Source organism: Cydia pomonella, chromosome 1 (genome assembly GCF_033807575.1).
Source record: "Cydia pomonella isolate Wapato2018A chromosome 1, ilCydPomo1, whole genome shotgun sequence".
Taxonomy (NCBI): domain Eukaryota; kingdom Metazoa; phylum Arthropoda; class Insecta; order Lepidoptera; family Tortricidae; genus Cydia; species Cydia pomonella.
In genome coordinates this window covers 5,867,920-5,885,207 of record NC_084703.1, presented here as the reverse complement: position 1 = coordinate 5,885,207, position 17,288 = coordinate 5,867,920, and the positions used below count along the sequence as shown (strand labels likewise).

The window sequence follows — 17,288 nt, the reverse complement described above, 5'->3', positions numbered from 1 at the left end:
TTGAAGAGTACAATCTATGTTTTAATGATTTGCTCGTGTTACACGCCACACGCGGTATAAATACATATGTACCTTACTATTATGTTTGTGTTACGTGATTATGATGCGATATTACTGTATTTTGAACAACGCGAATTAAACAATGCTTGCGCAGCGGTGCGAGAACGCGCCTGTCATTCATATATAATTCACTCTTTTAAATTCAGTTTTACCCAATATACTGATAACTCATTCGTTCAATTTGTTGGAACGAGAATAAAAATAAACGGACCGTATCGTAGTAAGGTAGAAAGAAATACACAGAAATTAAATTTTACAATCATGGAATTTCTGTTCTAGGAAAATATATTTTATTGGAAAAATGTTACGAGTGCTATACGCAGTATCCGCATAAAGCAAAGCCCGGCTTTACTGTACAAGTGTTCCAATATTTATCTATGAGTTTTCATGGCGTCGAAACTCGGTCTAACATACATAATATCCAACCTGAAAACTTTTAGGTATACAAACCTTATTAGGTACTAAGTATATTTTTATTTATATGAGACATGCGCCAACGCCAGTGTTATTTTTAAACTTATAACAAGTGATTTTATTGTCACAAAATATAGTGTATGCAACATTAAATAGGTACATGATGCATAAAATACTATTAAGGCCAATGTAGCTAAGACCGTCTGTAAGGGAAGTCCATCTACTAGCTCTTTTGTCGCTTTTAGCTCTTGCGTTTGTAAAATTTACTGAATTTACACATTAAATTTACCACTTACAGAGGCTCGGTAGAGCAGAAGTCTTCATCTTCCGTTCTGACTGTCAGCCTGATTCGAACTTTAAGATTCGTCAAATATTATATCTAGATACGATATGGATCGGATATGTCAGTGTCAAAAGTGACGTTTTGTTTGAAGAATTCGTTCATATACAAATATATAACAGTCATTTATTGCCCTATGACTTCCCCGCAATCTATTTTATACGCCGGTCTTCGCCACATTGACCGTACCTTACATTATCATGCATTTTTGTAAATACAATCGTCATCAAATAAATCTGAGCAAGCAAAAGGCCTAATAAACATCTGCTTAGGTATTTTTGGGCACGATTGCCTGTTACGTTTTATTTGGCGACAGTAGTACAGTCGCCATCAAATGTGTCAGGAGCATTCCATGAAATTTTCTACCGTTTTCCCGAATTTGCTGAAGATTCGCAGGTATAGGATTTTCTTTTTCTGTAACGAATGGTCAAATATGTGCCCAGAAAATAACCATCGGCATTAAGCATCGAAAAAAGTATAAAATGAGTAGAATGCTTCATCAGCGGCCCAGGCGCTCTAAAATTCCTGAACGTGCACTTTAACTTCTTAATAATAGGGGCTTTGTTCAGATAGTTGTGAACAACTTGATCATCCCAATATATCTGATGGCGAATACTTAAACCAAAAGGTACATTTGTGCTAAGATGCAGTATGTTACAAGTGACTTAATTAAAACTATCAAACACTATCTACGCGCGACACTCATCTACATGTGCGCCAAAATTAATTTCTATTTGGCTCAATTACACTAAGGTGTAGTAAATGAATATGATTTACTTTATAAGCTTTAAATATTAGTTTCTCCAAATTGGTTGCCAAATAGCGTCATGTAATAGAGTCATATAGAAAAAAAAGAAAATAATTTTATATCACAATACTAATAGTTTTTTCTACACTAAGGTGCTTTAGGTTATATGATATGCCTATTATTTAATGTTGAACTTGTAATTTCAATAGTACCATCAGCCTTTCTTCCTTTTTTTCAAAAGTAGGTACTCCTGATTCTGAGTAAAAATAACCCAAAATTAGATACGAAAAAAAATACTACACTTTTTTCTAAAAACCTTGAACGCAAACCCAAAGCACCTTGCTACCCTAATGACAGGCGTCACAATACACGATACCTGAGTGGTATCGCTTCTCATTGTGCGTGACGCGCCGGTGCGTCCGGCGGTTCCTCGTGTGCAGGCGGCCGCTGCCGCCGTCGCCCCGCGGCCCGCGCGGCGGCTGATTGCCTGCTGCAGAAGTAAGTCGGGTAAAGTGTTAGGCAGGGGTCTCCAAACGTTTTAGCACAATAATTAATGTGATCCTCCATTTCCTGTCAAGAATTTTATACTTTGACCCGTCTGTTCCTATGTCGTCCTACGCGTAGAATCATTGCTGTACCGGCAGTCAATGCCACTGTGCGACCGGGCAGCAATATACAGGTTGGGCAAATAAGAGTATTTAAATTTTAATTAAATAAAGTGCAAAAATTATTAAATAATTTTTCATAAATATATTATTCAGGGTTGACAGTTGTATACGGAAGATAATTTCTGCCAAATGTCTACCTCTAGCAGCAAGCAATTCTCAAGTGTTTGTGTTATTTAAAAAACGTTATTTGCTCGATTAATTTCGATAAAAAGTGACAGTGATTGGCGCCCTAATTCCCCAAATTTTGTAGCTCCTGGCTTAATTCTGTGGGGCTATCTAAAATTACGTGTCTATGCGAACAACCTGGTGGAATTAAAAAAAAAATGATAATTGGCCGAAAATGTGCGAATATATGTTGACATATGTCAGACATTATGCTCCGCATGTATTTGCCAACCCTGAATAATATATTTTTAAAATATTAATTAATAATTTTAGAACTTAATATAGTTAATATTTAATAACAAAATGTATAATTCTTATTTGCCCATCTTGTAGTTATGCGCATGCGATAGATAGCAACAGGCGGGTGTCAATGTATGAATTTCTTCGTGCTTACCGTCCTTACTTTAGAACGGGTCTGTTACCTTTTCGCGGGCCGGATTTTATGTAATTTGGCAATTCTCGCGGGCCGAATGGGCAGGCTCAAGGGCCAAATCTGGCCGCAGTTTGGAGACCACTGTGTTAGAGGGATGCGGTGGGTGGGAAGGTGTGAGGGATGTCGTTCTTGGTATAACCTCGTCCGAGTTGCGAAGTTCCCACGGTGTGATACCGTTATAAACTATAATTGGTAATTTTATAGAATATCGAATAAAATTAACGAGCTCAGTGTGAGAATTATATTCCCACATTAATACTTTAATTTATTATTATATCCACACTTGTGTTTCTGTTTAATCAGTAGCTTAACTACGGCAAACCAGTTTTGTCAGTAGACAAAGAATTTGAAAAATGTTGGGGTGAAGAATCGATATCTCATACAAATTTTAAATTTCGCGCCTTTTTCTATTGACAAAGTTGGCTAGCCAGAGTATATATCCCATACGAACAGATATATTTTCAGATCATCTGGCAAATGTGTCTGACGGACAATTTGTCATCGTACGGGGATTAATATGGCAGATCTACACGGCTACCACAGGTTGGCATTTGACATTTGCGTTAGCGACTGCGTAAACTCGAACACGTTTCCTCTCTATCGCTCCAATACATCAATGCGAGCGAGATGAACTCTGATCGAGTTCGCGGTCGCAAACATCAAGTTTAATGTCAACTCATGGTACGGCTACTCATGGATACAACTATATACACAGTGTATACAGCGAAATAAGCCGAAATTACCCATTTTGTTTACATTTACTTTTTACTAACTCATATCTGGAAATAACATATATCTTACAGATAACTTATCTCAGTAATACATATATTTATATTTCTTACAACTACGACTGTGGTCAAATGTCTATATGTATAAAAAAATAAAATAAACGAAAAGGTAATAATGCGTGTAAATGTAGTGTTAAACATTTAATCAGGTAGAGTAGATAAGTAAGGATAGAGTGTAAAGCGATCTGTGCGATCCAGTCGCTATCAGATGTATCGGAGCGGCTAAGGCGTTCACAAATATCTGAACACGCCTTTATTATCAAGAAGTGAAAATGCTTGTTCAGATATTTTGAACACCGCGACCGTTTCTGTATCTGATGGCTGTAGTTGTGCATTATTCATTTGCATTTCGCGATGAAGGAAAAAGTGAGCTCCGCGGAGCTCTAGGGCTCCGCAAAGCCTCTATGGGAGCTCCGCGAGAATACTTGTGATAATAAGAAAAACAGCTCTTCCATATGTACGTCTGGTCCACACTCCAGTGACAAACGATTTTTTATTTACTTTGTGGTCCGTCGAACATTGCGCCTGTCCAAAAGGGTTTGAGAACCGCTGCTCCAGAGCAACTACCTCAGTAAGACGGAAATTTACTCGTGACTCTCAAGAACAGTTTTAACATACTCTGTGCATGAAGATTCCATACATTACGTTTTATGGAAAGCGTAAAGTAGAGTAAGCGTAGAGTAAAGTAAGTATCATAAATAATATAGTATAGTAAAGTAGTACATTTTGGATTACATTATCAAAAGACCCAATAAATAAACTGTAGCCATTATTTTTTGCCAATGCTACTTCGTTTTACTAAACGCAGCTGCAGGTCATTAAAATAGCTTTAATTAAAGTTTTAATTCACTAAGTCTGTTTCAATATTCCCCTGTTTGGGGAATATTCCCGGGAGCAGGGGATATTTCCCAGGAATTTTCTATAAGGGAAATTACTTGTTGTGGGAATATTCCTACGGCACATCACTAATTGTGTGTATATGTAAATTATCAATCGTCGCTTCCACGTTTTGTGAAGAACCCCAAAGTGTCTTGAGAAATTTGAAAGTAGGAAAATACATATATAAGTAGAGTCCGAGTAAGCTGACTTCGTACCGACATGAACACAAGAAATTCGACAAACGTCATATTTTCAGAGAAATTTGACATTAATGATTAGACGGCACACTTCGTCGTTGCAAATGCCATGCAGAATATGATTGTTGACATATGATGAATTTTATAAATAAATCTAGTGTTTTTTTAAGGGTCATACAGTAACATTTTATTAACAATAAAAATATAGATATATACAGAGGTATCTAATTAAATATTGAGTAAATGATTTGCCTAACAAACATAACAAATACGACAAATCGCCAAGCTGGAACTAATATACATCGTTGATGAGTTCTAGTCTGATCAGCATCAGCAGTTCCAATTTTTTTAAATGTAAATGCTTGATTTGTTGACGAAAATACAAAAATCACTGTATGTATGTCTTTCACATTGGAAGAGTTCCCGCGATTCCTCATGGATCCCATTATCAGAACTGAGTTATGAAGTACTAACATACAACCGAATTGAGTACCTCCTCCTTTAGAAATCTGAAAGTCGGTAATAAAATATTGTATGGCCACAATATGTATATACATAAACGCAATATTTCACCGACAAAAATGCAATTTCCTTGTTTTCCATAAATCGAAACTGTTTGTGAGCAATAGTGACGTTACATCGTGACATTCGAGACATCATTTGGTACATTTGGTACTATCTATGAATATAAAGGTAGTCTGAAAGATTTCCCTATTGATTACTTGTAGTTTGTTACTTTTTTACCCCTCGTTTGCCGTTATCTACGTGTTAACGTACTATTCGGTATTCGGCCGAATACTATGCCACTAGTCGGTATAGGCCGAATATTGAATAATGGCCAAATATTTGCATTTCTAATAAAAACTTGTCATCTAGCCTATTTACATTACGGGCGGGGTAGTGCGTGGTTATTCTGTATGAAATATTATTAATTACTAGCTGCTGCCCGCGCCTCCGTCTGATGATGTTTGACAAAACAATGTATCCTTCGTGTTTCCTTGGGCCTCAAACCATATCCATACCAAATTTCATCTTAATCGGTTTAGCTGTTTACGCGTGAAGAGGTAACAGACACAGACAGAGTTACGCATTTAGAATATTTGTAGGGATTCTGTGTACATAGTAAAGTTTGCTCAGTTAATCTATTTAGTTGTTCTCAGTTTGACTCGCATTTAACTTGACTTTCAATTCAAACTAACGTTGCGTTCTGAACCTCGGTTCTAGTTTATGTATGAGACAGTATTTGATTTAGAGCTTTAATAACTAGAAATAAGTTTGGTTATTCTTTAAAGTTAAGTTAAGAAAATTTGACGTGTATATAAAATTGTTTTAGATGTGAGTGTAGGTAGGTACTTTGAATGGCGGGAAGTATATAAATTTGTTTCTGCTTTTCACATACAAAACAATAAAAATGATATAATCTCACCCGTAGTACGTCCTCGAATCGAATACGGACATACGTTCCCATTCGTACATTTCGTACGCGAGCACGGGAGAGTCGAACTCTGACGAACCGGTGTGATTTGCGTATACACTTGCCAATGAATATAGACCTTTTTTATTGCTCTTGAGTGTTAATAGTCTAAGAGCAACTGCCGGCATACTGTGCTTTTCAGGTTAATCCCATCGTAACGAAAATTGGTATGCCTTGTCAGAAAGAGTTAGCATAGCGATTATATAATATAATTTTCAGTATGACCTATATAAGTATACTGTTGCACTCGCCTGTGTTCGGCTCGCGAGGAACACCGCTGGAATCACCGGGCGTATCGAGCAGCCATTGTTGTCACCGATAAAACTACAAATATTGTCGCGTGTAACGTTGTGTGTTATCGTATTGTTCGAGCACTTAACGCGAGCACCTTTTAAAACGGCGGGATTCAGCCGGTGTGATAGACTAAACGGTCATAGTGGTAAAAGAGCTTAGTGCGTTGCCGAAAACGTATATAAGCCTAAAGCCATAGCCAGGTCTGCGCTATAACCGCGAAAATTGAGTTAGTAAATGTCGAGCAACTATCCCTGTTACTCTAATGACGCCTTATAATTGGAGTAAAAGAGAAAGATGCCCGACATGACATCGATATCAGTAGGAGTCCTTAACCTCGAACACTAGTGCATTTTTGTCAAACCGGGGTAAGCATGTACCTAAGTAATGGGCGGCCATTTATCCGTCGAATGATGATCCCTATGCTGACTCAGAGTCGCTTTAGGATGGGATTAATAAAAAAAATAAGTGTCAAAATTTGTTTTACCGTATTTTTATCACTTGAATGTTGCATTTCTAAATAAATTAATATGCTATACTTACAAAAATATCTGGAAACATTTTACGAGCCAGCTGTTCCATATAAAAATCAACTGCCATACGGTAGGGATCATCATTCGCCACGCCAGGTACAGGCCGATGAAAGCTACTTGTAGATGATGCTTTTCGAGATTCCAAACGTAATTTCATGATTTGCTTTGCGGATAAATAGTGTAGCAATCATGCTATACTATCCGCAAATCAAATCAACGGGGTCGTAAAACTTCTCATTCACTAATGCGTACTCGTAGGAGGAGTGAATAGATAGATGGTAATATGATCTCTGTCGTCATTTTGGTTTACGTATAGTATAAAAATCGACACGCGCAACGAAACAGTAACCCCAGGTACCGAGTTCATTGACCCGTTCTGATAAGCCGAGGTGCTTATCAGTCGTCCCTAAAACCCTTTCGGCACAGTAACATCTGCTCCGATAGGCACATCAAAGGGCATACGATAGGCATATTGATTTTACCACTATACGAGAGAAATTCAAATGGGTAGCATTGTTTGGAAAATTCCAGATCATTACAAAATACAAGGTAGCCCAAAATTACGAGAGCAACAATTTATAAAGTTAAATATATAATATGCACGTCGTGTAGAATTATTTTACCATAAATTTAACCATTGAAAATTACAAGAATATCACACTTAATTTTACGAAACCACTAATAAAACAAATTCACAACCATTGCTATTTTCATTTAATGTTTCTTGTTAATTTTGATATAGGTATTCAGCACTTTTAAAAAGTATTCCTTCTAGGTGGTGATGTGAAAAGCAGTATGTAGCAAAATTATTTCCACCTTGGACGTTAACACTTCAATCCCTCACTACGCCCAGGATTCAACGTACGCCGACGCCGTAAATGTGTAATTTTGCTCCATCGTGACTACTATTGCCGTTACTACCTACTATAAGTGCGGTTATCTTAGTTTCCGAAACCACAAATTCTCGGAAGCTCAATGGCTTTAATCAAACCGCTTACGAATTCTGTGACAATATTGCGAATAGGGAAAACACAGGGTGCTTAATCGAACACGGGACCACTTTCGGGCCCCTTTTAGTTAGGCAAGATTGGAAAGTTTGAGGTTTGGCTTACCTAATCTAGTCTTAGAAAATAGACTGATTTTAACATCAGCTTTCATATTCCGAAAATCGGCCTCGATGTTTCTAAGAACAAATTGTATAAAGACAAACTTTACCAACATGAGCAGTAAAAATGACCCTGGTTTGATTCTAGCCCTGGGCACTTAAAGGTCACTCTGTCCTTCGTGTACGACATTTATTATGATTATGAAGAACTAAGAAACAACCAAGTATAATCTACTGCACTAAATTTGGAAGCACTAACAGCTTCGACCGCATGCAGTCAGGATTTTATTTGTCCTTAATAGACCAATCAGTGCAGGCCATTCGAGACGAACGCGACCCCGTTCTGTAAACCGTCATCCGGTCGATACACTTGAGTGTCGTCTCAAGTCTTTGGAGTTTTAAACTTTTAAGACCAGACTTGATCCCACAATAAGTAATAGTATGTCAAACAGAACGACTGCGCCACGCTCCGTCCGCCGAATGGGATTATTTCACCCGTGGCGGAAGACTTAAAACTGATCGAATCTCAGTTTGACTGTCAACGAGATGACGTAACTCAGAGGGCCTTTTACGCCAATTAAAGCGTGGTTAGAATGACAGAGAAAGATGCCCGCAATTTGTGAACTTCGGTGTTCGCGGTAGCTCTGCGATCAGCAAATCGCGGCTCTTTGGACCTGCATTTTTGGCTAGATTCGATCATTTAGACCGGTTTAGAATTGGAGCTGTGAAATCAACTTTTGTAGCTCTTTGACATTCCTAAAACTGATGATTTCATTGATTCCTTCTGTAGTTGGCTATTTTCTTCAAAAGCTTGCCATAACCTTGTAACGGAAAGAAGTCGCAGAAAATAATCGGAACGGTAAATATGAGTCCTTGTGATTTTAAGTTAATAATTATAATCCTTGAAAAAGTAGTTTCACGCGTAAATATAAATGAAGCGCGTTTTTTTACATACCACGTCGGTGGCAAACAAGGTTGTTGAGTACAACTTTTTCTTTTAATTCATATTTATTCTTTTAATATCAAATATACAGCACCTGACTGCGCTAAGCACGTAAATTCACGCTGAAATAAAACCCCAAAAATGTTTACTTCTTAGAGACAATCCCATTGTAGAACCAATAAAGAAGTCAAGTACTTACTCAAAATATCGACAACATTAGCGTGTTGCAAACTTTTTAAAGCTATTTGTTATTCTACTTTATACCGAACATACATACATACACGTCGTGTAGGTATATAGATGAAAGTATGAAGGAAATTTAATTAAATAATAATTCATCTCGTCTCTCTAAAAGAAAAGATATTAAATCTATGCTGTATAGTTCCGATCACACAACACAACAAAGGTAGGTGCACAAACGCTCAACAAGTAGACGCAAACTATGCCAACTTATTGATAACTATGCCTCTTCATAGCTCGGGGCGGGGAATACTTGCCTGAACTCAAAACTGCACGGAATATCTTGAAATATCCCAGTATAGATCTATCCGTTAAAGCGAAACTATTTGATTTCAATAAATAGCCTTATTTTACTATTTTTTGTTTAAAGAAGAAGAAGAAACTAGAAGGGGTAGACCTCAAAAAATTATGAATGAATGAAAGTGAAGGAAGCGAAAGAGGTATGTCAGGATCGTAGCAAGTAGAAATCCGTAGTCTGTGCCTACCCCTCCGAGAAATAGGCGTGATTATATGTATGTTTTTGTTTGATATGTCAATAATAATTGAAGAATGCAAAAGGGAAGCCATCACATATATGAACAGAGTGAAAGAGGGTAACTACAAATGAAAAAACGAGAACACTTTTTATCTTCATAGTGGACGCTAACGGCCGCTTGAATGTACCAAAACGGAAAGTTAGCGGATTGGATAATACGAAAAGCTGCATTAAGGAGATACGGTGGGTGATAATATCTTGGAATATACTGATACAAAAGCAAATAATTAACGTAACTACATGTCATTTTTGAATTCAATACTTCAAACTTGACATGATTCCGATTTAGACCGCACTTTTGATATTTGATAAACATTCTTTTACATAGTAGATCCGTACCCCTAGTGTACATTTTTTCGACAGTGAAAAGTGACGTACGTTAACGTTAAGTAACGTTTGCGTTAAGTCTAATTTTGGATGGGATTTTGAGTTTCCAAAACGTCCCGCTTGGCGCGCTGTTTCTAAATCCAATACCAAATGAGACTTAACGCAAACGCGTACGTCACGTCACGCTAACGAATAAATTTACACTAAGGGTTCAGTAGTACTAAGTTACGTTACCGATCGCGAAGCGTCTGTATTTCAGCTTGAAAATGTATGTTTGTCCGGCTGTTTTCCACTACAATTTGGCTATTCTAAATCGATAAATAGGACGAAAATAAATAAAATATACACCCCAGAAAATAACAAAGTTATCAGAATCGTTGCTTTTACACACGAGTCTTGCAATATCGTGTGTAACTCTATTCTTGTAAAAACTATTTTCCAATCCGACATTTATTAGATGTGAATGAACGCGATAAGAACACTTCAGTAAGCACCTCACAGGCTTGGTGCACTCGAAATGGCTTTTCTCAAAATGGAAATAAGTTTCCACAGCGTTTCTACGAAGGCAAGCGGAAATGGCGCTAGAATGAAGCGAAATAAGATTTATATAGGAACTTAAAGTTTGAAGTACAAATGTGGAAATTCTTTTAGGATGTTGAAAACTGTATTCTATAAATGTATAGATTTTAGTTTTTATTTACTTGCTCAAACCGCTGTTGTATTGTATCTATGAAAGAAAATATAAAATATAAAATTTGATAAAATAGAAATTGAAAAAAATTACAGACCCATAAGTCAAAACAATAAAGACATAAAACCGTTTAATTGTGATTTTAAGACCAATCTTTGCAATTATTTTCTATCGAGCCGTTTTCGTTCAATCATGTATCGAGTACAACCACGGTCTTTGAAATATAATTAATATGAACATATATTTTTCTTACTTGACTAAAACAAATAGTCTTTCTTAAAAAAACTGTTTAAGTAACATCAATTTCAAGGACATTGGGTGTTGACAGCCTCTTAAAAGGTTATATATGTAATATAAATAAATAGATAGAATACTCTTTATTGGCACACCTCAGTAAAAGATGCAGCTTACAGAAAAACAATTGTATACTGATAGATGCAGACAACAGGCGGTCTTATCGCTAAAGAGTGATCTCTAATAATATTTTGTAATATGTAATATTTTTTTTTAAATCTTGTTCATAATGTAAATGACCATGATAGCTAGAAACAGCATCATACGCAGACGAAGTCACAGACAAAAGTTAGTGCATACGAGTAAATATACGGGGGCCGTTTTATTTTTGTACAAGATACTTTCTTTTTTTCTAATTAGGATTTTTTAAGTTTTACTTTTATCTACATAGAATCACGTACTCTATCGATCCTAATAGGAGAACTAATGAGTCCCAAGTTTTCCATAAACTTTTCGTCCTTTGTATTCTGTTACCGTCATACAAAGTCCATTAAAAATGGTAACGGAATGGAAATAAAAATCTCGGAACACTTATGTGTAGAGATAACATAAGAATTCCCAAATCTAAACAAAAGTGTAAATAAGTGTACTGTACCCCTAGTGTAAATTTGATCGACATCATAACGTGACGAACGCGTTTACGTTAAGTCTCATTTTGTATAGGATTTTGAGTTTCCAAAACGTCCCGCTTGGCGCGCTCTTTCTAAATCCAATACAAAATGAGACTAAACGCAAAAGCGTACGTCACGTTTCGCAATCGAATTTATTTACACTAGGGGTACTGGTAACAATCCACAGACATAATAAATAACAAAGCAAGTGCCATGGCTAATGCCTAAACCGGCCGACCGCAATATCGCCCGACAAAGTGCCGTTAATTGCACATGTACAATAATGTGTACACAAACGCTAATTACAATTAAAACGATGCGTCCATTGCACAACACGCGGATACATTCATGACTAGCTTCTGCCAACTTCTGGGAAACTGTCGAAGAGATAGTTCAGAGCCTGTAACCGTTATCAGTTTTAGTACATTTTTAGTCTTGTTATTGAAACCCCAAAACTGCTGGGAGACAGTGGCACAGTCCATCCTTTTCATGGATGCCTGTGGTGAGATAGGCTATAAGAAGCACAAAAATGCTTCCACATTTATATGCCAACGAAGAAATCTGTTATTTTTGATTAATTTTCGCATTCCATTCATGTTTGTCATCGGTGAGCGAAAGCACGTGCACATTTCTCGCTTGTCCAGGTGCGACTAAAGGAAACCTGTAAATTGTACAATTTGTCACAAGGTGCTTACCTTGTGGTTTCAATTTTGGAACGCCTATTGAGCGCCTCGTTTAGGTGCAACATTCAGTATTCGCATCGCGGTAGAAGCCATTTGGATGGAGTCTTTATAGTGAAGTAGATGTTCTGCACCACACTGTCTCCCGGCAGTTTGGGGTCCCAATACCATGCCCAACAACATACTAAGTTAGTAGCCGTTACCGGCTCTGAAATATGTTCCCAAGAGGGAGAGGACTATGTGTCCTTCCACGGGAGTAGGGATTTTGTGACAGACTTTATGGAGCGTTTAAAAAGGCCACGAGGTCACAACACATATGTGCATGCCCATACTTAACGTACTTACTTTTTGTAGATACTTTTGAATAACATGAATTACTGCTAGTGGTGGATGTAACTAAATTAAACGGTCGCGTCCTCATACTCAATACGTCCAGTAGCGTTTTGAAATTATGCAACATGCGGTCAGTGACTCGACAAAGGGTCGCCCAAATAATTTAAATAGACCACAAATGTATTAGTTCACTTCAACCGCAGTTGTCTCAATGAATTTTGTGACGATTAGTATACTTCTGCGAAGCTATTTCGAATGCTAAAAATAGTATTTACAGAGTTTTCGTCACCATGTAAACCTAAAAACAAATACATATGTAGTTTTTTGTAGCAAATTTAGACTTCTACTATATCTCCGTTCTTCCGTGTAAACAGGGCTAGATCATACCGGCAATAAAGTACGTATGCCAGCGCCTCAGTATTTATGTTTATTAATAATTATGTTTTACGATGCTAGTTAAATTTCACTAGAGTAAAAAAGGCAGTGCATCTCACGCAAAGCAGATAACGATACAATTAGTCGGGTGCGCGTCTACCGAACGGTCTTGCGCGACGACGCTACAAGCGGGGACGTAACGTGAACTGCAGTTTTATGGCAACTGAATACCGCGTAAATTGAAAATCTAAATTTCATTATCTCCCTCACTATTGCACAGACACACAGACAGAGAGGAAGATAACGAAATTTCTATTCTCATTTTTCGCGGTACGCCTTCTGCGCGACCGTAGAAAAAGTGACAGTGAGTGTAACAGTGTCATTCGAATTTCGTATTATACACGCTACACGTCACGAGACAGCAAATGTGAAAATATACATCAATCAATGAAATAATTTATTTTCAGGCAACTAGGGCCCGTATATATTTTACTTTGTAAGGTATGTACCTTACAAAGTAACATTTATACAATAATAAAAATCTTAAATACTAAAAACTCATTTTCATGACGCAGTTTTCTGTTGCGATGCCATTTGTTCTAAAACAAAAAAAAAAACAAACCCAAAAATACCAAAGCCAAAGAATAAACTTGCCACCGTGTCATACTACTATGCAGTGGAGGCGGTCTTAATGCTAAAATATAGCTCACGTTTGGCCGGCAACTAAACCAACGCGTTAGAGTAAAGATCTGACTGCTACTTACTTCTGCGGAGTTCTTTCAAATCCTAAAAAAAAATAGTAAGGAACATATAATTGAGTGCACACAGCACACCTTACTTAATTCAGTAACTAATGACAGAGACGCAGCAATGCGTTTAAGTGAGATGCAGATATATCTAACGGGTCTAACATACCTATAGCTGCGGCCCTGTCGTCAGTTACTGATATAGTTGTTCCGTTCTCGAGAACGTTCTCCGTCTTGTATGGGGAATTTTCTTTCGAGAATATTCCTTATAGTAAAGGAGACGATTTGACGACCGGTTTGGCCTAGTGGGTAGTGACCCTGCCTACGAAGCTGATGGTCCCGGGTTCAAATCCTGGTAAGGGCATTTATTCGTGTGATGAGCATGGATATTTGTTCCTGAGTCATGGGTGTTTTCTATGTATTTAAGTATTTATAAATTATATATATCGTTGTCTAAGTACCCTCAACACAAGCCTTATTGAGCTTACTGTGGGACTTAGTCAATTTGTGTAATAATGTCCTATAATATTTATTTATTTATTTATAAGGAGAACGTTGCACAACTATAGTTACTGACTTAAGTAAGGTGAATCGCTTTAGCGCTGCAAAGCTGCCGCACGGGTACCGTTCGGTGTATGTAAACCCCACTAATGTGTACAAGTGCGTAATATTATGTTAAAATCTTACGCGTACGCGGCTTGATATTGAAAGATTGTTGCATTTATAGTCACGAAAGGAGATGAGAGCTATTTTTTACGCACAGTTACGCGTAATGTATTACGAGTATGTTGTAAACGTGCTTAGGGGCACTCGATTACTTTTTTCTATGTACTCTCTAGTCATTAAGTAGTGGACACCATAACCAAAGTGTATGTGAACTCCAAAGATGCACGCATAAGCGTTGAACGACCCGATGTAAGAAAGGTCAACTTGGAGTTAACCGAATATATAAGCTATCTGTTTAAATTTATTAAAGTGGGTTGGTAATTTTGACGGGAATTGACGACAATACTAACATTGAGGGCACATTTTACGTTCTATCAATGCCTTACCATTATCATTATCAAGGTTCTTGATATATACATGTAAGGTAATTTGCAAGACTAGAAACCCTAGAGCATAGATTATTCAACACTTTCCACGGTTAAGCGCGATTCGAAAATGTTGAAGGATATACAGTAAAATTGCGCTTTTTTAGTTCAGAGTGGGTAACTCTATATACACCGTGGCCGTGGGCTGGTAAAACCCGACAGATTTTAAAGGTGTATTCATAACCGCATTTAGAGACTAAAATGTCATACATAGTTTTCTGAAATCGTTTGGTTTTAGAGATATTCACAATTCATGTGAAAATTTGTTTCAGTGATAACTTTGTGAAAAACGCCTTTCTGGCTGCGACTATATGACTTGGTTTAGACATACCTACTAAGAGACATTAATGTTTTAAATAAAAACTCGCAAAACTAGTCGTTGTAATGTTTTTTTTTTTTTCACCAAGATATAAAGAGAAATAACGTGTCGTGTGCAGAAAAGATTTTTTTTTTGCCGAATTAAACCAAAACTTACTCCTTACTTTAACTCCTTATGACCAAGAATGCGTGGTTAAAATCTATCGGGTTTTACCAGCCCACATTTTATAGAATTCTGTCAAAAAAATTAAACTTCAGAATCAGTCTATCATTGAATCTGCTGCTACCGTTTGATTCACTCCGCTAGTGTTCAAGCGCTCGCTTGACCGATGCACTCCACTTGGCATTTGCCACGTCCGTTCTGCAGTTGATGCTGGGAGATTGTAGTTACGCAAGTAATAATATAGAACTTATTACGTTGCAATAAGAAATATTCCTACACTACATGAACGTCTCAAAATATTGTCTCTAGTGAAAAATGATTCAAGTTTCATATAAGTTATACGGAACTGATTGCTATCCTAAACCCTAGGTCTTGAACCCTTTTGTATAATTAGTATTATACCACCTCGCCCTCACTGTTAAACAACCATTTATAAACCTTATCACATAAAGTTCAGTCTAACGGTCAGTTAAGAGCACTACTGTAATAAGAGAAAGAAGGACAACGAGACGATGAAATGCTCATTTTCAATTATGTTAACACAAAACATTTTAGTTCTACCCCGTGTCTTTATTATTTCCGTTAATTTCAAGGGTGCATTCTGAAGTTTAAATATTTTAACACTAAGTATAGTCCGATTGTATCGGTATTTTCTGAATCCTTTATTTCATAAAACTTATCAAACCATTGTTAAATGTTGTCTCTTTCAAACACTAATGTCAAAACAAACCATTACCAACGGCCTGTAGAGTTGATAGACGTTTATGAATAACGCCGTAAATCTGCTTGGCAAAATACGGTACGAATTCCCATAATTCCATTTTCTCTCGCCTGTTTTTTTTCTATGTCTGGCGTGAATATCATGTATAAAACTCCATCCACATGACCGAACGATTGTAGTGTCGGTTCACAAGCAAAGGCTAGCAAATCTAGTTTAGGCCCCAAAAAAGAGCAGTGCCAATCAGTTTAACGTTGACACTTGCAGCGTCGATTTCACTGGGCTTTTTCGTAGCCTTTGAACTACTATTCTATAAACCTCGTAGTAAATACCGTTGTCAGAAGGTAAATATTCGTTTCTAAATATGTTGAGTACATTAAGAGCTCTTAATTTGACCCTCATGTTATGTACATTGTACAACGAATAGCTTCAGAGAATCGGTAGCTTTTAAGCTGTCATTGGCCATCGTTTGATACTGAAGGGGACATCCTGAAGATGTAGAAAGACGGTTAATAAACATATTAGTTACATCGTTTCATCCTAGAGGCTAGAGGGTAATTCAATTTTCGCGTCAGCCATCGCCAGAGAAGCTAAGATCCTGTGTTTCCTTTGCGTACTGGGGGTAAGCGAGTCGAAAGCTGAGACGAGCCACCGTAAATATGAGACCTATAAAACTACAGCTTTTCCTCGAAAACCCATGTTTACTGCCAAACATTTTAGATTTACTGACTTAAATTTAAAAATTGAATTGCAAAGAACTCAGTGGCTTTCGTTTTTTGATTTCAGTTTTATAGGCAACTTTCGGAATCCTAGTGTGCCCTGTTCAGATGGGTAAAACCCCAAAAAATTGTGGCTTTCCATCAGAGAAAGGTCCTCATACTTCATACGCATAGGGACCTTTCCCCTGAAGCATAAGGACCTTCAGGAGAAAGGAAAGGTATATTATTGATGCTATAATGATCCGTCTATATACTTTTACAGTACATAATGGTGCTACTTTCTCGCACTAGTGCGGAAATGAGCACTTTCCGTGCCTATATCGAAAGTTTAATAGGACCATATCTACCGTAAACCATTGCACGATACATGTGCGAATCTATTCGCAACTCATGTCGATTTCAAACACTC

The 17,288-nt window shown here is 37.2% G+C and overlaps 1 protein-coding gene across 3 annotated transcripts in view; it reads right to left on the bottom strand.

The window, feature by feature from the left end:
• Positions 1 to 17,288, bottom strand: part of LOC133521769 (disco-interacting protein 2) — a 122,400-nt gene that overhangs the window by 88,391 nt on the left and 16,721 nt on the right. The window contains exon 3 of one of the 3 annotated variants that reach the window (XM_061856869.1): positions 1,939 to 2,052. The exons of the other annotated variants lie outside the window; for them this stretch is intronic. Within the exon in view, the coding sequence (XP_061712853.1) occupies positions 1,939 to 2,052 (114 nt within the window). The remainder of the gene's footprint in view (positions 1 to 1,938; positions 2,053 to 17,288) is intronic. 3 annotated transcript variants of the gene reach the window in all.